Source organism: Magallana gigas, chromosome 5 (genome assembly GCF_963853765.1).
Source record: "Magallana gigas chromosome 5, xbMagGiga1.1, whole genome shotgun sequence".
In the NCBI taxonomy this organism is placed as follows: domain Eukaryota; kingdom Metazoa; phylum Mollusca; class Bivalvia; order Ostreida; family Ostreidae; genus Magallana; species Magallana gigas.
In genome coordinates this window covers 52,971,959-52,996,764 of record NC_088857.1, presented here as the reverse complement: position 1 = coordinate 52,996,764, position 24,806 = coordinate 52,971,959, and the positions used below count along the sequence as shown (strand labels likewise).

Sequence of the window (24,806 nt, the reverse complement as noted above, 5' to 3'; positions counted from 1 at the left end):
CTTCCAATATAGCTTTCGATTGTTTTTACTTGCATACCTAAAACAGGAATAAAGTATAATATGTGTATAGTTTGAGACAACAGTAAATCCATCTAGGATTTATTCTTGCTCTTATAGAAATAGTTTCATATGGCAAACATTTGCGTATAAAAGACCTATATTAATTTGTAAATCTGTTTTTGCAATATTTATACAATTTACACCGCCAAGAATAATGATGTTAAAAATATATCGTTAGCTTTCTCAATGAACCATGAACATTTTTGCCACAAAGTACTTCTAGAATTTAGTGAACGACATTCACAGCTTATAAGGTGTTCAGGGACTTGATATTTCAATCCATAAATTTCTTTATCGCTGGTTCCTAAATCATACCTGCAAGAGGCAATCTTGCGAAATCTTGCACGTCCGCTTTTTCTCCCTATAGCAATTTTAAACAACAACCATACGCATATTTTATTTGTCAATAGTTATACACATGTACGTTCGGAAACAAAAAATACTCTTTTCAGAATTCTGTCGTTCCCCGATTTAATTAGCAAATATTTCACTGTTATTGCTACCTATAACTTGTTGAATTAAAAAAAATATTAATGCTACAGATGACATTATAAAAATGTATTGCCAATAGCAAGAAACCAGTTTATTATTTAGAATTCAAAACAGCTGATAATCAATGTAAGTAAAGGGCCTGATACACGAACACATTTTCAAAGCGTGTTTTTTCGAGATTTCATTCTTATCTCATATCCTCTGTCAAGACAGTTCAATTAAACGATTTATGGCTATTTTGTATCATGACAAAATCTTATCAATTCAGAATGAATTGGCGTTTCAAACGGATACCAGATATGTTGCGACGATGTAGCGATTCATCTTGTTGGGGTTTTTTATAAAAAATTTGATGACATTATAATCATTTTTAAACAGCAGTTTTACCGTGAAAGTGTATAGGCCTATATGTTCGTTATAATTATTCCTGGAAAAGCAACAGCCATCATCGCCGTAAATGTTGATTGTCGATCTCAAATAGACGCAACAAAATTGTGAGAAGACGCTTTATTTTCTATTTCGTGAATTAAATGATGTGTTTTGTATATTTTTGAAGGCTAAACTTTAAAGTTTTATATTGATAAAGTTGTATTTTTATATGCTGACAATAAAACAGACACAATTTTCAATTTTGTTGACAGCCTTTGTTTTGAAAATTCCCGTTCTATAAATAGTGTTAAATCTGAACAGATGAGAAAAGTAGATCTGGCAAAATTTTATTACTGCAGGTATCAAATAAATTTTTCGACCAAGCGAAAGCGCCAATATCTTATCAAACAAATAAATATTAAATGATATTTCATTTAAAATAAAATGAAAAGTTACAGGGATATCTATAAAGATTAATGATTTTTTTAATGTTCAAGGTCATATGAGTATGTATTTGCCAGAGCATGTAAAGATTCTGAATATCTTTCATTTGTTAGACATGAACAAACTTTTGAAAATGTAACATTTGTTTTTGCATACAGTTAGAACACACTTTTTCATCCATGCACCCAAAATTTAATTGCTCATTTAATTGATTCATCGTATTCAATTATGCTGGTTTTTAATTACAAGCATCAAACAAATTAAGAATTATCTTAAATTTAATAAATATGAAATGAGGAAATTGTTACATTTTGATTCTTAAATATACAACATTGGTGCACACCCCCGTCAATTGTTAACAATAAAATACAAAGTATTCAGCACAAATTGCTACCGTGTCCCTTTAAATAGGACACACGATTAAGTACATGCAACAAATACATAGCGAACTACTTCAATGATGTCCAAGGAAATATAACACGCAAGCTGGATGAATTTTCCAAAGTTAACACTGACAAATCTTACAGAATCACTGCATCCATGCTTCGATAAAAATGATAGTGTCATATGAAGGTTTGTACTTAACGACACTTTGATTCGAAATTGTATCTAAGTTTTATTAGACATTTCTCCTGTTTACTTACGTTTTGACATGGCGGAAGGAATATCCAATTTGAGAAGGTAGGATATTTGAGATTTGTTTTATCAAAATATTGTAAAGCTTACTTAGTATAATTGTCTTAAAAATGTTAATTCATCGACCTTTTTTGAACGGAACTTTCGACTTCAATCAGAGTTTTCAATCTTCTCACAGAATATTTGTTGTACGGAAGTTGACATTGTTACGCGTCACAGGTCGGGTATTTAGCAGTGATATGCATATTCAAAAGGCATTAGTTTTGAATTCGATCTACAAACACGTTAAACAGGTGAAAGTAGATGATATATACGGTCAATTATAACTTTCATTACACAAAGTTTATATTATCATGAAATTTAGACACAAACACACGATGCAGGGAAACCTTATGTACATAAATATAACACCTTTCGTTCCTCTCCCTCTAGCCTTTCGTCGCACATCTAGTCGCACATCGGTAAATGCCGATGTATGGGGTGGGTTTTATAAATGGCAGGTGTAATGCATCGTTTAGATAACTCTAAGATGGCGGCGATGGTTACCTTGTGTAGGTAATGGATCAAAGTCAAGTTAAAATAAAAATGTCCAAAATCTATTAAATGAATTGTTTTAAAACGCTAAATATAAAGCCTGTCACGCTATTTGACGGCATAATTTTACTTTGGTTTTCGCGTTTCTTATCAATCGTAACCACTTGGCCATTTCCGCTGGCAAAAAGTTTGTTTTCGACAGTGGAAATGGCCGAGTACCTATGTCTAGAATTTGTAGCTTTCGGGGCAGGAACGACAACTCTAGGGATATTACATTTGCGAGCATATTTCGTGCATAAATAGTATTTCAGCTTGTATAACAAAGTTATGTATTTCTGGGCACAAATGCTTATTAATCATTATTTTAATAAAACGGCTGTTAAATATAATTATTTATAACTAACAGTATTCAAAATCAGATGTTCAAAGGAAATATACAAAACATGAGCATTGCAAACACGAACCTCTACAAAAATTACAGGTAGGATCAGTCACCGAGGTTTTAAAAAAAAAATTCATACTCATACTCAAACTCGTACTACTTCCTCCGAATATGTGCTCCACTAAGTACGACTTTAAAATCCGAGGTTATAAAAGTTTTAAAGTATTCTGATTTTTTACGTCTGAGGAAAAAATTAGTTTTAAAAACGTCAGTCAGCATGCGACCCAGTGGAAGATTGTATTTGCTGACAAGGTCGTTGTATCGACCATAGAACTTACGAAAAGATGACTTCAAACGAGACTGTTGATAGTCCTGTTTTATCAACTTGTTTGTCAGTAGCTTGCCTCGCCTTAGAAACTGTTCATACGAAGAGCATAACCGTGTGTATCGAATTAACTGAGAGACAAAAACACCATATGCAGGTGATGAAGGTATATTGCTACATAAGTAAGGAAAGTTGACGATAGAAAAATTGAAATCATCGCCTTTATCATAAAGTTTTGTTGTTGGGTTACCATCAATGTCCGATTCCAGTAAAATATCCAAATATGAAACAGATGACGCAGACTCTGTGGTATTTTTTAATTCAAGTTCACTGGGATATATCGAGTCGTATGAAATAACAATTGTTAATTGCTAGCGCTCAAGCGCTAGCAACTACGTTAGTCCTTTTCACTTGAGTACGAATGCTCGACTCCATTGTAGGTGATTCTGGGATTACTGTACTACTGTAGATAAACTGTACCATTTGAATTTCGTTTCATAATTTTCACATGAAGTTTTGTGTCTTATTGTAAATGTAAAAAAGTAACAGTAGCTTAGGTCTTATAATGCAAAGTTGTTTTAAATATTATAATAAATAACTAGCTTTATCTTAAAATTTCTTCAAGGTCGGAAAACAACCTCCGATATGTTTTCCGAGCTTGGCGGAAAGGCCCGAGAAGATATGATTGCTGCAGGGCAGTACCAATGGTTCTTCGAAATTGAAATTACAGGAGATACATTAAAGGCACAGTCAATGAGCTGTGAAGCTCACTCTAGATTCACAATTCTCAATTGAGACCCCACTCCAGCACAATTCCAGTACACCACTGTGCCTTCCTATTGTTAATTAATTGATTCAGAAATTTAAACAAATGTTTTAGAAATCTGCTTCTATGACTTGAATTCCAAAAACTACACATATGCTTGAATTTCTGATATCGATAGACAACATGTCTATCAATATCAGAAATTCAAGCATATGTTTAATGTTAACTTCAGAGTACTTATGTGTGGAATCAGAATGGTTTTTAACAAAATAATTGTTAAAATAATAATTTATAGTCTTTGTTGCCTCTGAATTATAATTCAAACACTATAGATTCAGGCCCCGAGGTTATAAAACTTTTTTCATAATCGTACTTAAAAATATTTTAAAAAGAACAATGCTAGGGCGTAGATGTTTATAGGAAAGAAGTAACAATGTCTGTGGAATTCTCTCTCTCACAGCGCCCTAAGAAAAATCACGGACTGCACGAATTAATCATGATGATGTCAGACTTAAATTCTCATAGTAAACCATTTGGCTGTTTCTTTATCTAATGTACTGGTGTATAATAACCGTAATTTTAAATTTACAATCAATTTATTACTTTGTGAAAAGAAGATATAAATATAAATAAGACAATGCTTTCTTTAATGATCATGCAGGTTATAAAGTTATCGATCAATGCAGAAAAATTAACATAAACCGTGTTAGTTAAAAATATTGCAACATTTATTTAAGTTTACATCTTATGTCCTCTAACATGCTTAGCTTCTTTTGTTTACTTCATGTTAATTCCTTATTAGTCTTTTTTTGTTCCAGTTTATATTTTTAACAGTTTAGATATTTCACCAAAATGAAATGAGCGTCGTGGAAAATTATTTTAAATCATAATATATCAAAGCATTATTGACACTGAGGAGAAAAAGGGAATTTCAAAAGCAAATGATAGCTGCTCTGCGAGAACTATAAAAAATATTTATGAAATTGAAAAATTTATATAGTTGTAATACAGAAAGTGGTTTGCCAACTTACCCCTCCCCCAGAAACTCCTCCTTGAAATACTCACCGCTTTCCAAGGTTAGCATACTTGTAAATGATTAAGAAGAAATAAAAGTGTTTTGCTTTTGTATGCCCTCATCCCTTGTAATGTTTAGAACTATAACCTGCACTATTATATCCTCACTGAATTCAAAGATGGGACCCTGCAAGCCAATCAATAGAGATACGTTGATTTTGTGATTTTAAATAATGGATAGTAAAGGTAAATACTGACTTCTTACAAAGTCAGGCTATTACAAGAGAGGTTTTCTGTGCGTACATTAATATATGTACATTAACCAATGAAGGCAAGCGAAATATCCAAAAGTTATTTTGATAATTTGCTTGCAGTTCTTACGTACTCATAAATTCACGTCATGAATATAGAAACATGAATTCAATTGATAAAATAGTAAACACTTTCCTTTTTAATTTATTTACACGAAATTATTCTTTGATTATACTGTAAAACACAACAATGTTACAGTGTGGAGCATTATAATATGCTTGCACTACATTTTATTCGATTATATGTTTTTAGTACGACTTTGAGAAAGTTCCATATCTTACTCAGAAAATCGCCGTTTTGTACTCAACCGTAGTAGAGTATGAGTATGAAAAAGTGTTTATAACCTCGATACCGTACCATGGAAGAGTGAGCACCTTCCGTGTGCTCTTTGTCTTAATCGGGAGAATTACCTGATCATATTTTATACTTATTTTTCCGGTGACTAATACTGATTTTAGATTTTACATTTGAGAATATCTGTCCCTGAATGAACGTATAACTACAACATATTTCAGTTCTGTATGAGTTTTTAACGTATCAATTACACCAGCTTATATGCTATGTATATGTTCAATAAACACATGGTTATGCTTTTAATTTCAAATGATCGTACTCTCAAAAAATAAAAATTACTAGAAGTTTAAGAAAATTATAATGGTTCCATCTTTATAAGCTATGAACTTGGTTGATTTGTTTACCTAAACAAATATCCAAGTGAAGTAGACAACCCAGACGTGTTTTATTTACATATGCGTTAATATTTGATAATTAAACATGTATATAACAATATATATAACAATATAACAAAATATACATTATATTAAATCTTATACAGTACATCTGAATTTACATCATACACTTCTCCCTTAATCATATTCATATGAATCGCTTTATTTCTTGATTACATGTGTAACATATTGTCACATGAGTCATGACTAATAAGATATTTCATAATGGGTTTTTTCATGCTTGTTATAGGACGGTTATTAGTCAAGGAAATCGAGGACTTCGTACATAGCTTAATTACAGATATGTCGTATTTGTCATACCAAATAAAAGTTTCTGCCCGGAAATAAAACGAGTGAGTTTTCTATGATAATGTATCGATATAAATATAGAAATGATTGTTTTCCAAATGCTAACTCACAAACCTCCTGTTTATAATTAGACTTGGTAAAATGATATTATGATGAAATGAACAATTTTATTTTGTACAATCGTTTTAGCAGGAAGTTTGAAATTGTCTTGTTGATGACTTGCAAATTTAGAAGTTTTTTAACCCTGAATCACCCACTCATTAATGACTACACTAACGACTATGATCTTAAACATTGCATTTTTTTTTGGTTTGGTTTTAAAAGAAATTTTAAAAAATTAAAGAAAAAAACCCGACCACGCTTAATTGAAAGTGATTGACACTATCCAGTCTAAAATGTAAAATGTTTTTTACTTTAATAATTTATTGAAGTTGTTTATTCCTGACGTATAAATTCAAAACGCACACGATCCTTTTTTAAAATAAGTCTAAATATATTTTTTAGATTTAGCAAAGAATGATTTTTACTTCATTATTAAACAATGTTCATGAATTAATCAAATATAATAAACAGGTAAGTCCTATCGAGATCGAACTCTTCGCACGGAAGGTTTTTCATAGAACAATAATATAAATAATGCACTCTGCAGGCACGAAGCATCGTTTTTGAAAGGGGGAGGGTCATCCAAAAAATCTTGACAAGCAAAGAAAAAGTTACTTTCCAAAATCCTGTAAATCCTAATCCATGTGGGGGGGGGGGGGGGGGGGCGAGTATACTTTGAACTGTTTCTTTAATTCTTTAATTTAACAAAAATTCTTCGGCGCAAAAAAAGTAGCGGGGGGGGGGGCAGGCCTCTTGGCCACCCCAATCCTACGTGCTTGCTCTGAGAAAATTATTTAACAAAAATACCGTATTTCATACTATATGTTCATGTACGCAAATTTTTGATATGATTTTTTTTAAACATACAATATCGAACCAGTTGGATATTTGTTAATCAATAGTAAAGAATTCGGTTGTGCAAATGTGTAGAAAACGTTTTAATTTTTGTAATTTTAACAAATTTTGTATGAATTTTATCTGAAAAGCTTTATTTCAAAATAAAAAACATCACTGAAGTTCATGTTTTATTTTGTCAAATACACAACCAGGAAACATTTAGACAAACTGCGCTGTATTTATAAAAAGTTCGATATTATTTTTTTTTCAAATCTAGTGTTATTTCTGCACTCTTTTTATGGTTTTTTTTACACTTCTCCTGATTAAGCTATTTATTTTTTGAAAATATGATGGGATTTGCAATATTATATCATTTCAAACGTATATTTTGCAATATTGATAGAAGTTATTCACTGAAATGGAAATACCAGCAGGCATGTTGACGAAACTTTCCCTAGATATGACCTATGTGTGTTCCTAAGATATGACTTTGGAAACAGTTAGGACGTTACATCCTAAGATCAACATAGAACACGTCTTAAGATGTAGCTCGACGGTAACTTAGGAACATCTTAAGTTAGGATATCCTAACCTTCCACAACTGTTTTTTAATTTTCATATTTATTCATACAGATCGATTTTGAGAGACTTTTGTGGTGATAAATCATTAAACAGTTTGTCAGAGAAAAGTGTACGTGTCGGTAGTTTACACAATATGCCTAAAACCAGTAATTTTAATGTAATATACATTTTTATACCCGCACTTTCTAAAGAAAGTTCGGGTATATTGTTGTTACCCTGTTCGGTCCGTCCGTCCGTCACGTTTTACTTTCTCAGACTGCTCTTACATCTTATTAACCAGCAACCTGAACTCTTGGACTTTGATTTGGGGTGTCATGTTGTTTTGTAAAAAGGTTTCAAAAATTCTCTGGTAGTCCTGGGGGTCAAATAATTGGTAAAAAATGACGGGGTTTTTTTTCACAAAAAACCTTCTTCCCCGAACTCCTCCTACATTTTCAACAGTAGACAAATCATCTCTTGGAATATGTTTTAGGGTATCCTATAGATGCGCAATAAGGTTTCGGAATTTTCAATTTAGTCTTGGGGGGTTATTTGAAGGCTGAAAAATGACGTTGTAAAAAAAACTGGTTTCAAAATGGGATATGATAGGGACTGTTCTAGAGTAAGGTTTCAAAAATTTAAATTTCATCCAGGGAGTCAAATAGTAGCAGAAAATTGACGTTTATCCCACCAAAATGAACATAGATCCTAGAACTCGTCTTATGATTTAATGGATAGACACATGTTGTCTTGGGATATGATAGGAACTGTTCTATAGATGTGCATTACGGTTTTGAAAAATAAAATTTAACCCTGAGGCCCATTACCTTCATACTGTTTGATACCCTTTAAGAATATATATATGGCTAAGGGGTGGGGATCTCAACCATTTTCGAGATATTCCTGCACTTCCTGTTCGAGGGGGGCCACGACCATCCCCGGGGCCCATGACCTACATACCGTATATGCCCCTTGACACAAGGACCAAGAATATATATGGTTTAAGGGTGGGGATCTCAACTGTTTTGAAGATATTAAGGGACTTGCTGTTCGAGGGGGGCAGGACCACCCACAGGGCCCTGAACCTACATGCCCCTTGACATCAGAAACAAGAATATGTTATAGTTAAAGTACATTATATCGAGTATATCATGGATACCCAAGAGGACGGTGACGAGTTTGCGCAGCAAACGAGTCTCCGCCCTCTTGGGTATCCATGATTTAAGAGATGAAATGTAAATGAAATGTACTTTAACTGGCCTGTACCAATCAAATCTTTTGAATTATATGCCCGCGAAAAAAAATATCCGTAACATTGCCGGCAAAATGATCGACAACATTCGTTTGATTCCGGTGAATTTTCTTGCCTCAGCATCTAGTTAATTCATTGTAGCCGAATACCTTCGGAATATTCCGTGACTAAAATGTTACCAAATGTATCATTTTCGGCAGATAACTGCATCAAATCCCGATCAATTTGAGTCATTATTAGCCTAAAACGGGACGAAGATGGACATGGAGGATCAACAGAGCTTGTTGACGATAAACCTGGGCGATCTCGACTTTTTATGCGGGGATATTATAACAGATGAAGACATTCAACTATCACAAGTTTGTGAACAAATAGAGCAGGAACATGATATTTCCGAAGGTTTGTGCCAAATATTAAGCCTCGATGGTGATGTGAATACAAACACAAAAGGGGGTGCTGAGTTCGGTTCATATGAAATGGATTATCATAATGCTTGCCCAGAAACGACGGATTCTGCCACGAAACTACCAGCTCCAAAATTGGAACCCAATGAGAATGACGATACCCGTTTCGGAGAACCTGCGACGGATGAGGACATTTCCAAGCTAATCGCATGAACTGAAAATGCAAACACCAAAAAAAATACTACATGGGCTTTGAGGGTCTTTGAAGAATGGCGAAACCAGCGACTTCGCAATTCTGATGCTAAAATTCCGTTTTTGCACGTGATGACTGCAGAGCAGCTGAACTTTTACCTTGGACGGTTCATCATGGAAACCCGTAGGAAAGACGGCGTCGAATACCCACCTCGATCCCTATACCTTATTACCTGTGGATAAAAACATCTTTGACAAAAACATCATGGACAACAATGACTGTAGATTTAGTGAGTTCCGGAAAATTCTCGATAGCAAGATGAAAGACCTCTTGAAGCGCGGTTTTGGAACATCGATAAAACAAGCGGAGTCTATCATGCCGCAGGATGAAGAAAGCATGTGGAACAAAGGAATATTCGGCGATAAAGATTCGGAAACTCTTCAGCATACCATGTTCTATTACAACTGCAAACTCTTTGGTTTACGTGGCAAGACGAACACCACGAACTTGAGTGTAGTCAGTTTGTTTTTGGGACTGACAACTCCGGAAAATATGTAGAATTCATCGGGCGTGCCAGCAAGACGTACAAGGGCGGTTTGGCGCAAATGCAGCTCACAAATAAGCGCATACGACATCACAGTTCAGCTGGTAAGTTAACATTAAAGATAATCCATTTAACGTTTTCTAAGTAAATCAATGACTCACATATAAATTGTAAAATAGTTGTTTAGTGGTGAATGCCCTATTTTTGTTTTGACCCCACCCTCTACCCCCTAGAGAATTTTAAATTTTAAAATTGACAGTAGAAGTTGCAAAGAGAAGGCATCGACCCCCCTCCCCCCCCCCCCCCACACACACACACAAAAACAATTATCTAGTATGGGACACCAACCCCGGGGGGTTTGTTTATCTGCACGTGTTGAAAGATTGTGTAAAGATCTGATTAACTATCAACTCATTTATCGATATTACATGTTACTTATTTTGATTATGTTTCAAAGAATTTTGTTTTTTCTTCAATCTTAGGTGAGCGTTGTATCGCGGACTACTATAAAATGTATTTGGATGGTCTGGATAATGGGGGTCATTCTATCGACGCCCGTTGCAAGGAAGCCCGCCAAAATATGGAAACCAACTCGTCGGTGTGAACAAACTGAAATCAATGATGAAAGTGATCTGCAAAAAGGCTGGATTGGTGGGAAATTACAGTAACCACTCCGGTAAACGCACCTGCGTAATACAATTATACATGGCAGGGGTGGATCAACAAGAGATAATGAGGAGGACGGGTCATCTCTCAGAAAAGGCAGTAAGAAAATACAAACAACCGTGCGACGATATTCTTAAGAAGGTGTCTGCAGTATTGGAACCTATTCCTGGGGTGGCAAAATCCTTAGAGAAAAGCTGCCGACCTGCCGTGTCATCCAACGAAAACATTACGCTTCTTTGGTTCTGACATAAATAATTGCAAAAATGGACAGTATTTCCAAAACTGTAATATTTCTTTCAATTTTCAAAAAGTCTGAGAAATTGTACATTCTCTTAATTTTTAAAAATTCGTTTCTTTTTTTTTTCTTTTTTTTGTACAGCTACCTGTACAATAACTTCGATTCTTCCTACAAGGTTCAATGTTAGACCCCACACCATTTTGACCCCCCCCCCCCCAGAAAAGTGGTTGTCTTACCCAAAATGAGAAAAATCAAACCAGGGTGCACAACTAGATATACAAGCCTATCGTATCCTACACAATTCTGTTCAGCCATTTCTAAGAAACAAGTTCAGAGCGGGAAAGAGGAAAAAGAAGAAGACGAAAAATAATAATACATGTAATAAGAACAGTACAAAAACAATAAGTCTCCAAATTTCATTTCATAAAGATTAAATAGAGATAGGATCATCAACCATCAATAATTTAAAGATAATTGACAATTTCTGATTCTAAGGGGGTCAGGATGACCCCTTTGAGTCATTATTAACATGCCATAATGATCTGATGGGCCATGACATAAGGAGGAATACTATCTTTGGATTAAGGTGGGGATCTGAATGGTTTTTATGCTATTTGATAATTTCAGGAAAAGCACTTGGGATCATGACCTACATACCATCTGAAATGCCTTGAACAAAGAAACAATAATATATGTACATGATATATGATTCAATTTAAAAACCCAGATATAGATCAATCATCTATGTTTTGTAATACTTTCTATGTATATATACATGTATTAGTTTGTGTTTTGTTTATACTGTTCATGTTCATGACTGTAGTATGGCTTAGTCTTATTTTAAATTACATAAAAAGATTGTCAAATATATGACTTTTAACCCTCACCCCCAAACAAACTCAAATATAAACTGTTCTCCCCCCCCCCCCCCTCCCTTAATTGTTGAAAGATCTATTAAAATCAAAATATAATTTAAGGTCTAAAAAGTTTTTTAAACTGGTAAAAATGTTATTCTTAAAAAAAATTACATTACACCTTGCAATACTGATAAATGATCTATTGAGATATGATCAGAAGTCATATTTCCACTTTGGTATCAATAACTAATATTCATTGACAAGTTAAAATTAATAACAATAAATGATTCAAATCGGATTATAAATGTTTATACTCCACATCCATTCCCCTCACCCCCCAATCAAACCTGGTTCTAAAGATTCAGTCTTTTTACATTCTTACATGGGTACAGTAGCAAATTTTAAATCATTTCTTGATTGCTTTTTCTCTCCTAATGCACACTAACATTTTGGAAATTGCTTAATTCAATTTTTAAGATTTATAGACAAAATGTTATATGCATGTGTATTCGCCTATTTGGGGCAATTGTAAAGTCTCCTAAACAAAGTAGTGTCATAATTAGGCTAGGAATTACCCACATGGATCAAACACTACATAAGAATAAGATAAAATACTTCATTATTTCTAGTTCTAGAATGTCAGGGTGTCTCCAAGGGGGTATAACCTATATACAATTTGATGAGCAATGACACAAAGAGCAAGAATAAATTATATGGTGTAGGATGAGGATCTCAGAAGTTAACAAAATATACAGTGTATCATCATTTCCTATTTCATAAGGGGGGGGGGGGGTTAAAGACAACACCTGGGGGTCATGTACTTTACACCATTTGATGCATCATAATGACAGAAGATATTTTGTATTTTCCTGCTTCATGGAGTCAGAACAGTCACATAAGGTCATGGTCTACATTGTATTTGATGCATTATAATACATTAAGAAAGAAATACAGTAATTCCTTCCTTCCTATTATTACTCATATAAACATGATAAGTCTCTACACTTACTTACATGTAATACACAAATTTAATGCAAAATTGTTATATACAGGATCAATATGGGGTCAACTCAATAGTGTATGTCTGAAAAATGAAAAAATAACTTTTGCAATGAAAATGACAGAAACTTTACAATTGCGATAGGATAGGTAACGATGATAAGCTTATTTAAATATTAAAAGATGATGATACAGTATGCTGTCAAAGGGGGATCACTTATCTAGAAAGTGAAAGTAATGCTTATGTATGCTGGTGTCTCATTATATTGTGCTACTACATGTATTATGCTTACCTATATCGGTCAACATCATAATGATAATCCAATTAAAGCACAATTATGAATTCCTTTAGCTGATCATCACAAAAGAAATGTTTATGCATGTTAACTAATCCTTTTCTGCATATGGGAAACACATATATGTATGTATACACCACGTGAAACCAATCTAATCGAAGAGCTGGGTAAAACTAGTACCCGCTAATGGGACCTGCAGACCTGTGTTGTGTACGTAACTTCAGACAAAGATCAGTTATTTGTAACATGCATGTATTTTTATAACCTATTCTTCAAAACCCCTTGCACTATTTTTTTTAGGTAAATAAGAGCTTTATGATGGTAAAGGACACCTGCATATTGTGATGTATACTTCCTATTGAAATAAACAATAAAGTATAAATATAATATTTACCCCCAAAATAATGTTACCTAACATTGAAGTGCAATGGGTTAGAGCGTTTACATGTCTGTAAGAGAATTGGGGTCCAAGGTGTATTTTTGGTAAGTTTACTATTGATATAAATTAATTTTCATGGGGAGAGGGGGTCTGGACCCCTCACTCCCACCCCTTCTCTAATTATGTGCACACGATGATGTACATGTAGGCCCACAGAAGCAAATCTAAAGCCGGCAATCGCCACGGGGAGGGGACATAATTTAATTTTTAATTTTGTTTGTAATAATTATATAGACCATTATACTTTCTATGATATGAAATGTTAAGATTATTGATTAACTGAAAATTCACTGCAAACAGTTCAACCCCTAATTGCACATAAAGTGCTGCTCATGTGATATTATTATATGGGAAGGGATTTCATTCTTCAGTTATGAAAATTATAATTTTTAAATGTATTACCGGAGCTTGCATGTGGCCTTCATGTTTAATCAAACAGGTACAAAACAGTGTTATTTAGGGGCAAACACTTGGTGCGGGTATTACTGTCTAATGACAGCATCTAGTTAAAAATTTACAAATACTTAAATATAATTATATCAGTTTCAAATAACAATTTAGTTTAAAAAAACAAAACAAAACCAAAAATAATAATAATAATAATAAACAAAAAATAAAGCACCCCCACCCCCCGAAATCCAAATGACTGCCTTTTATAAAAGAAAATATGTATCAGGACAGAATTAGCTTACAAAGCAAATAATTTAAGACCAATTCTATGTAAGAATCAAAATTCGGTGGCCACGCATTGTCACGGATTTTCTTCATTCTTGACAATTTGATAGACTTTGGTGAGCAAAAAAGCCTAATACCATTTGTTTGTTGCTATGCTGTCCCGTTGCCATGGTAACCGAGGGTAAAGGTGTAAAAATGGCATTTTAATGCATATTTAAGAACATATTGTGAGTAATGTGCAGAACTTTGGGTTTCCAGGGTAGAATATTTTATTAAAAATAGTTGTCATTTTTCAAAGGAAAGAAAATAATTCGTGGAGAAACGCATATTTTTAGAGCGTTTCCATGGTTACTAAACAGAAATTTTAAAATCTGTTTTCTTCATTTAATTTGAATAAAAAGTGCAAATCTTGTATTTTTTGGTTAACATTATTATGATTGTGCAATTAAGAATTATAATATGAAAATGAGAACCGTTGCTATGGTAATAATCTTAAAAAAAGAATTTTTTAAAAAATTATAGGCATTTTTGAATGGATATCATTCATTTATAATGAATAAATATATAAAATCAAATGGTGAGAAAAAATGAACTATGTACTTAACTTTAAAGACACTTGAAAAAAATCTGAAATTTTCTAAAAATAACTGCCGTTGCTATGGACTTTTCATTAAGTTAGAATTTCTGTGTGATTTTTTACGCAACTTACTTTTCCATAGCAACAACACTTCCCCTTTGCATAGCAAAGCTTTTTATGGTATAAATTGAAAAATTTGATATACTTTTACAAGTTCCAACAATAACATTACAAAAAAAGTTCTAAAATCGGGAATAAAAGTTTATCAAAATTTCTCAGTTTTTCCTATTTTTTTTTGGCCTTGTTGCCATAGCAACGGATGTCAATATTCATAATAATATATATATATAGCATGGATATTGATATGGATGTAAAAATTTAACAGTTTCCCATTTCGGCTTTTAAAAAAACCGCAAAAAACTTATTTCAAAAATTTGTAAAGGTTGCCATGGTAACATCTTAAAAGTATTGGTTTCTCCATCAATTTTCTATAAAAGTTTAATAATTGAAGATAGGACAAAGGCTGTTTTATGTCTTTGATAGTTTACATTAGTCGGCATAACCTTCTAATATGGCTTCAAAGTAGGGAAGTTTTGCTATTTTTTCATCTTTTGCCTCAATTACAATGGCAACGGTTAACCCTAGCAACTAACTTTTAGTGTTTTTTGCGTTTTAAACCTAGGTGTGTCCATGTATGAAATATAAGAAAAATTGGTGACTATGCGTGGCCAGACCCTTTTATAAATCTTTGATTCTTACATAGAATTGATTTTAAACAACACGTGTGCATTCTTTGAGTGTAAATTAACATTTGATAATCTTGTCATTCAAGTACATGTAATACATAAACACGCGCTTATTTAAGAATTTAACGTTACATGTAGAATAAACACACGTACAAACACAACCTTTCCCCCTTTAATCTGCAAAATATACAATACACGAACATATTAAATAAGAAATAAGTCATAATATATCTCGAAAATACATAAATACAGTTAATTCGACATTACGAATTTTTTCAAGATTATTTTTTTTCAGAATAAAGTGATAAAAATTAGCCAATGTAAATTCACTTTTTAGCCAAGGATATTTGAAAAATTTACAAAGAATCAAAACAAAAAATGTACCTCACGTAGTGTATATCGTCCTAAGATAGTGTAGATATAAAAAAAATACAGTAAAACTCGGTTATAGCGAAGTCCTAGGGACCAATTGATTTACTTCGTTATATCCGTAATTCGTTATATCCATATAACGAATTCGTTATAATAGAAATAGCGAATTTACTATATGCATGTTTTCTTTCACTAGACTGTAATTTTACTACTTAAGGCTTAAAATAAAAATATGTTACTTTGATACCTATAATAATCGGATTTTCAGTCGAAAAATTTATATGAAAAGAAATATATTCAAAATATTATGTTAAATAGTATTGCAAACTTTCTTAAACTGAAAGAAATTCGTTATAAAAGTGTTACATTTTGTTATTATTAACTTGTACGGGACTCAAAATCAGTTCGCTTTATCCGTAAATTCGTTATATCCGAATTCGTTATAACCGTAAAATTTTGCAAACATTTGTTAAGAATTTTACCGGGGACTAAAAAAACCTTCGCTATATCCGAGAATTCGCTATATCCGTGTTCGTACTAAACGAGTTTTACTGTAAGTGAATAGTTTTCATTCGCCAAACAGAGACAGTATTTGCGTTAAAAAATATTGCTTAAAGGCAGGCATGTAGCAACGGGGAAGGGGGTGAGAGTTTGGGGTCTCTCTCTCCACATAATTTTGTTAAAATGAACTTAATGATAGAATAAATGACTATGCCGCCCCTCCTCCCGGATTGGGAATTTCAGGTTTGTCGGAAATGCTGGAACTGTAGAAAATATTGCTTTATTCTACCGGTCTAAAGAAAAGTCTTCACAACATTCCCATTATTCCCAAAAATGTGATTTTACAGCCTTAGGGTGGTCTTAGGACAAGGTAAATGGTGTCCTAAAGTTAGGACAAGTTATGGCGGTTCCTAAATTCAGGAGAGCTTCGATAAACAGACTTAAGACTAAGACGTATCCTAAGATGTACTTAGGACACACCGTAGTCCTAAGATAGCTTCTATTTATTACTGAGTTGATTCTGCCTCGTATGTACCAAACAAAAAATATGATTAATGAAGTGTTTTCATTTATAGAGATTTTGGACAGCCGTAATTGGTGCTTGTGTGTTTAAGTGTGAAATACGTTTGGGGTTATACATGTAATTCCCTGTCAGATTTTGTAGTTGGATGATCAAGATAGAGGCACTGTTTCAGTTTTAACTAAACATTGTTAAAAAAAATATAGGCAGATTTTGTACCATATTAAATATAGTCCTTTTATTTATTTGAGGTTATCTTGGGTGACCTATTTTAAGATCAATTGGTATAGTCTTTGCTACTTTCAAGTCATTTATCTGCACGGACAGACATCTTATTTTAGAATGCCACTCAATATATTAACATTCGTACAATTTTTAAGTACTTTTACACTGACTAAAGGTATGATATACAGATGATAATAAAAAAACGAGCAATTCAGAACGTTTCAAAACACCACTTGATACTAAGTGTAATAACATACGTAGTACAAACTTGTTTGAGTAGGTCTATATATCTATAACAATCTTTTCAATACGATTTAAAGTCACACCCGTTGCTTTATTATGTTTACAAGGAAGTTTAACGCGTGACTTACACTTTACCTGTTAACTTACGTTTTAGGATGGCGGAAGAAAAACCACCAGTGAAAAGGTAGGATGCTAATTTATCAAAAATAACTATGATTATCATAATTACTTTATCGTTACAATTAACAAATATCAATTCTTAATTGCACCAAATATCTAAAAGAACTTGTTTCCAATCCTCGTGTGTAATTTACACAATAAAATATGTGCAAATCAAATCAATGAATGCGTTTTTCGTGTTCACGAGGGCGAAATTTGTGTAAGTGACGGTATATGGTAGATCTGGGAGATATCTGTACTGAGGTATTGATAGACAACTACATAGATTCATATTCAATGTTGAAACACTGAATGTCTTGATTTTAAACAAAACTTTGCTGCTTTTATAAAGGAATGAGGTGAATTTTACGCGGTAACAATTCGTTGTGTTACCCGTTGCCAAGTGTGTTGCTAACGCTGAGGGTAATGAAACGGAATATAAACTGCGTCTAAACCAATCAGATTTTAATATTTAACATGAATTTTTAATAATATTAGTTGTTTTAAATAACAAAATGAACTTGGGAATGTTGATTGACTATACGTTTAACTTTGTACTTTATTAATTCAACTGGATGAATAGAATCCATTCTTTTAATTATTCACCTCTGCTTTCAGAAGTGTTCTTTGTAACAAAAATAGATTCTCAAAATCTATGTTTTATATATATCTATGGGTCTTTTTGGTTTTCATATTAATAAACTTATTCAAATTGCTTAAACTTCATACATGCAATTATGTAATTGCATAAAAAATTCATGAAAGCCACTGGTCAATCTATGATTTATTTAAATCTCATTCCATATATCCCTAGTAATGTGATATCCTTGACTATATTTAGATCGATGACAAACACAATCATCTAGAAATTATTTATATGGCATGTGCTTGAAATTTTTTTTTCACAATTTGAATTACTTTAGAGAAAACTTTTAATAAACATACATGTATAACAAGCCACAAGGTTTATGTGTTTATTCCTCCTTAACATTTTGTATACTTATCCTTTATAATGAACTTAATGGTCCTTTACAGTGACCTAGACCACCGTAAATCATTCACTTAATGGTTTTGTTATAAAACATAATAAATGTTTCAAACTTCCGAGTTTTGACATTTCATTAATTAAGTTTTATAGTTTAGGAAGAAAGCCAAGTAAAAAAAAATATTCGTGATCACCACATTTCATTCTACATTTTTTTGTTATTTTTTAGCAACTACCAAGTTTTTTATTTCACATAATTCAACAACCTTGATTCTATGCATGCGTATTTCTAGTTAAATGTTTCAAATTCTTAATTATGCTTTTAATCAACTTGATACACCTGTCGTCACTACCTATTTTTGAAATATACAAAATAGCGTTGATAAGCAAATATTTTCATGAAATTAATTTTTTGATTCTATCAATGGGTTTTGAAAAACATACTGATTATTCATTGGGTGATCGGCTAATTTGTTATTTTTGCAGACTCTCTCTCTCTCTCTCTCTCTCTCTCTCTCTCTCTCTCTCTCTCTCTCTCTCTCTCTACTATGTTTCATTTCAACAGCAAGAAAAAAAATATGATTGCTGTATGAATCATCATTGGTTGTTTACATAAAAAAAACACACCACAAAAAAAAAAATAACGAGTTGGTTAAACTAATTTTGATGGTTAATTTTGATATATTTTCAGCAACATTTTGAAGTTTAAAATTTTATTGTTATTATTTAGATTGAAGTTTGTTACTGTACATAGGCGTCGGAACCGGGGGGGGGGGCTAGGCTAAGTTAGACATAACCATTAGGCATATAGCAGAATAGAGGATTCACCCCCACCCCCACACACTTTTTTTTCGCAGGAAACAAAATTGTTCCGTAATATACGTTTAAAGAGAAGTTGGAGTCAAAGGCATACTAGCCCACCCCCAAACCCCCCCCCCCCCTCCCCCACGGAATAGGAATTTTGTTATTTTTGAAAAATAAAATTTGGTAGGTAAGATTTTTTAACTGGAACTATATGTATATCCCCCCCCCCCCCCCCCCCCCCCACAGATTAGGATTTTCATGATTTGGGGAAATTGTTATGGCCGGAAAGATTTTTTGTTTTGGAAGTATAGGTCTCTTCCCCCCCACGGATTAGGATTTTCATGATTTTTGGAATTAGTTTTCTTCTCTCAATATTTCTGAGGATCAGTCTAGCCCCCCCCCCCTCCCCATACACTTTCAATTTGCTTCCGACGCCAGTGCTGTAAGCATTTCTAACGGTATTTGTAAAAGTAAGTAAAATTCACTAAATAACTGTTAATGTACATAAGTACGTTAGATAAAAGAAACAGCCAAATTATCTCGTGTGAGTCTTTGTGTCTGACATCAATATGATTTTTTCGTGCAATCCATGATTTTTCTTAGTTCGCTGTATATTTCGACTAATCGATAAACAGAGTGTCAATTTCAGTCCTGTCACTTTCTTGTCAGTTTCAGCAGCTGTAGATTTCGATTAATCGATAAACGAGCCGTGTAGATTTCAGTCTGGCTGTTTCTATAGAGCTATAAATTAGCTAGAAGTTTCCGTAAAAAATTGTGGGACTAATACTTGGTAGATGTAAATATAAACTGATTTTGTATTTAAATGTCAGCATTTCTTTATTTCTTTACGTGTATTAAATGCAATTATATTTTATTCTGTATTTACAGAAACAAGACAGGGATATTAAAAGAACCAATTTTGGAACTTATGTGTCATTGCTGTAATAAAAGATTGGTTAACCCTGTGTATCTCCCGTGTGGTCATACAATTGATAAACGATGTGTACACAAACAAAACCCGTTTGGAAAATGTCCAGTCTGTAAACAGTATTTCAATGGACAGGCACAATCATTTCCTGAAAATTCATTTCTACAAAGATTAGCGGATGTCGCTCGATGTCGCAAATTCACTGCTAAGCTGCTATCTAATCCTTCTTGTAATTTTGATGAGCACAGAGTTGCTGTTGTAGCATCAGCTATATGTGCTATGTGTAAATTGCAACTTTGTGAAAGATGCAAATCGTTACATGATAAAGTTTCAGGGGCTAAAAAGCATGAACTGTATTTGTCAAATAATGGAGGACAAGAAAAAATAATTATTGATATGGAAAACATTTGTAAATATCATGATGGCAAGAGAATCATATTTTGGTGTTCCGAATGCAAACTTCCAGCGTGTACTGACTGTTGCCCATGTGATCATTGTCTTGTTGACGTTTCAAAAGCTGCAAAGGTTGAAGAAGACAAAATCAGAGGATTGCAAAGAGAGATCGAAAATAGTCTGCCAGATATAGAATTTCAACTAAAGATTATAAATGAAAGTGAGAAGAAAATAAAATCTCAGAATGATGACGACCATTTTTCAAGTTTTGCATCTGCAGCACTAAGATTCAACGTCATGAAAGGCTCGGTCGAGGATGTTTATCTCCAATGTCTGTACCTTCGTGATGAAATAAAGAAAATACTTGCATTTGGGGGAGATATTGAACTGCTCACGGCTATAAAATTTTTCGTTATTCAACATGAAAACCTTCGTAAAACGCTGAAAAGTATTGAACAAAGACCACAATCCTCAATTTCCAGCGATCGATCTTCCAGTTCAAATCCTCATTCATCGCTTTTGGATGAAAGACAGAGTTTAGCCTCAGACAATTCAATAGATACAGCAGTTGCGCTAGATTATCAAAATGAAATGTTCGATGTTGGATCCCAAAAAAAAAGAAGAGAGGCTGTAGTGATACCACAAAATGAGGAAAACATATACATGAACGAGGTAGGTGTATTTGTTGGAACATATTAAAAAACAATTTGAGATTAAGATTTAAGTCAAAAACCAATCATTCATGGAATACTAATCAAAAGTAGATAAAACAATTGAAATTCGAAATGGGCAGTTCAAAAAACTGTACATATACTCCTAGAGTTTTAGGATTTGAAACAATGTTTTCATTAACTACAAAATATTGCAGCTACCGTATGATGAAATAGAAGTACAACTGAGAAAACCACTTAATGACACCTCTATGGAAATAACCGAGAAGTTCCGTGAGTTTGATACGGAAATCCGAATAACAGGTAAAAAGGAAAGTTAATCATGTAAACTAATTCATCTTCTTCATTAATACAAATGATGCCTTACCTTAACTGGAATATTTCAGGAATGACTTTGTTGGATGATACAATAATGATAACAAGCCGAAGTGCGGGGTTGTGTGCAGGGTATGAGCTTTCTGGACAACGGAAATGGACAATAACTGATAAATTGAACGGTCCTTTCGATTTGGATTCATATCGATCTGACAATGGGGAACAATTATTATTCATCACAGACCCTGGCAAAACAGGTGAGTTAAAACGTTATCATATAAAGCTTTTTATCATTTAATCTTAAACAGCTTGCTACTGTTTATGTCATTTGGATGCTATTTTGGTTAAAAAACCAAATTTATTTCAATTTTCAAATAGATTTACGTTTGTTTGTTTGGGGTTTTTTTTAAAGACATAATATAGTTTAATTTAAAGAAATTGATTGTTTTTAATCAAATTGCAAGATAAAGTGCCGGTGTTACCATGAACAAAGTTGCCAGACATTTCCTTTTTTATTTTTTTACATATGTTTTTTTTTTAGATGTATCGTTAAGACCTTTCAAAGTATTGAAATTAAAAGACAATTTAATAATTTTTCTACGTTTATGCTAATAATGAACTAACTTACGTGTGGGTATTGTTTTTTTTTTTATTTTGGGGTAGATGATTCCAAAAGCACAGTGATGGTTTACTTGCGGAAGAAGAACGACAGATACACACATTTAACCCGGTTTACGAATGAGTGTGTACAACCCCGAGGTGTGTGTGTGTATGCTGGAAAAGTGTACGTATGTGAGCCCCAAAGTCATAGAATGACAGAGTATCAGATATGTAAAGACTTCAAAGGGAAAATAGTCAAAATATACAAAGAACAAAATGTTCTCAAAGAACCTATGTATGTATCAGCTCAAATTCTAAGCGGCAAGATATTTTTGATAATCTCAGACAAAGAGATGGGTTTGAAGCGACTGGAAAAGGGGGAAAGTGGTTCCGACAGTCCTGGTTGGGCAGTCAGCAACGAAAAATCTTTTACACCATCAAAATGTGCCATTACCAAACCGGAAGGGAGTCGTGAGGTATTTGTTGGTAACAGCGCTGGCAGAAAGATCCACCTTGTCAATTTTAAGCCCAGACAAATAAGCCACAGAGAATACAGTATGGAGGATGTCAGCAAACCTGTGGCTATATCTGTTGATAAGCAAGGACGGATTGTAGTGGCTTGTATGGACGGGACTGTCTTGTTATATGAAGTTAAAGAAGCTGTAGAGATGAAAAGACTTTCAAATTCTATAAAGAAAGAAAGTAATTATGATCTGTAACAAACAAAACACTCACTCTAATTGCTTTTTTAAACATGTACATTAAAAGCTCTTCATGTCAAGACGATGTACACACATTTACCTTATGTTCACCTCACCCAACTAAATTGGCAAAACGTTTATACTCATATCATTTATCTGCAAGTTTAAATATTGGTTCCAAGATTATGACTGATCCACTTTTTTATAACAACAACAACAACAAAACTCATGAAAGTGTTTACCTTGGTAAATAGTAAACTAGTTATTCGAAAATAATGACATTAAATAATGTGAAATTTTCAACATTATATTTAACCAATATGTACGTGATATCTAGCAACGGGCAATGTGTCGGTCGCAACAAGAGGTCAAGGTCGCTACATCGTTCTTAACCTCACAAAATCTAAGTGAAAAATACATTTTCTTTCATTTCTGGCAATGTTTTTATACCTTCCAGACTCAACTGCTAATTAATGAGATTCTAATCTATACTTTGTAATGCATCTTCTAAATTTCTTAGGTATAGGTTTGAGTAAATAAGACTGCATGCAAAAATTATCTATCAAATGTAAAAAAATATAACATTTTGGAGAGTTATTGATAACTGCATCCAATTCCTGACAATGAACATATATTATTCTTTTCTTTATAATTGGAAAATGTTTTTGGAACACAAGGTATTCTTGGTGTTCTCATAATTCACCAAGACCAATACTATACAATTCTGATCTAATAAATGCTGCCCAATTGGAGCATGACCTTTTGGCTTTACAGTCTATGGTAAGATTTACATAACAGGATTTTAATATACAGTTTGTGGTTCCAAGTAGTTTAAACCAGTACTTAATCGTTCTAATAATTCTCACACACCTTAATGGGAGACATCCCAATTCAATGTAAACCATAGCATTATTACAATTTGATTTCACTCCTAATAAACGCTTACAAAACTTCATAAAAACTTTGTCAATATCGTTTGTCTTGTGTGATCCCCAGACTTCACAACCATAACATAAAATGTTTTTTACGTATGTTTCGAACAATGCCAACATTGTTTCGTTATTCAAATACAAATATTTTGTTCTAGAAAGCATGGTATAAAGACACTTTTGTCCTTGTTCAGCTAACTTTTTTTCAGTTTCTAAGAATTTACAATTATACTTAAATATGACACCAAGGTAAATAAAGCTATCGACAATATCTAGTTACTGTTCGTTGTATGTCCATTGTTCATTTGTGTTCATTTGTGTGTAGTTTTCCCCCCTTTCTGAAAACAACAATTTTAGTTTTTGCCACATTTACAGTAAGATGCCACTTAGTAGGTATTCATATAAAATATCTAACATGTTTTGTAAACCATCTACAGATTCTGAGAAAATAACCATGTCATCTGCATATAGTAGTACAAACAGGTTTAAATCTTGAATTTCCTTTGGGATAGTGTCACTACAGAAAAATTCAGTTTCAAAATCATTGACATTAAGAGAAAACAAAATAGGTGAAAGAACTTCCGGACCGCCTTGCATCAAACCTACATTTTTTCAAAGTCTTCTGTAATAAAACCATTAACAAGTACTGATGCTCTGACATTAGCATACATTGATTTAATTACTGACAGCAGTTTACCACGTA

General features: G+C 33.1%; 1 protein-coding gene and 1 pseudogene across 1 annotated transcript; both read left to right on the top strand.

Annotated features, from left to right (window-relative positions):
- The first annotated feature begins 1,732 nt into the window (after positions 1-1,732).
- Positions 1,733-24,348, top strand: LOC117692413 (uncharacterized). The gene is made up of 6 exons (XM_066086395.1): positions 1,733-2,046; positions 17,773-17,802; positions 20,455-21,559; positions 21,756-21,861; positions 21,945-22,130; positions 22,537-24,348. The coding sequence occupies exons 1-6, from the start codon at positions 2,018-2,020 to the stop codon at positions 23,190-23,192; spliced, it is 2,112 nt and encodes a 703-aa protein (XP_065942467.1). The 5' UTR covers positions 1,733-2,017; the 3' UTR covers positions 23,193-24,348.
- LOC117681798 (uncharacterized) lies at positions 9,146-11,210 on the top strand (annotated as a pseudogene).
- Positions 24,349-24,806: the final 458 nt, after the last annotated feature.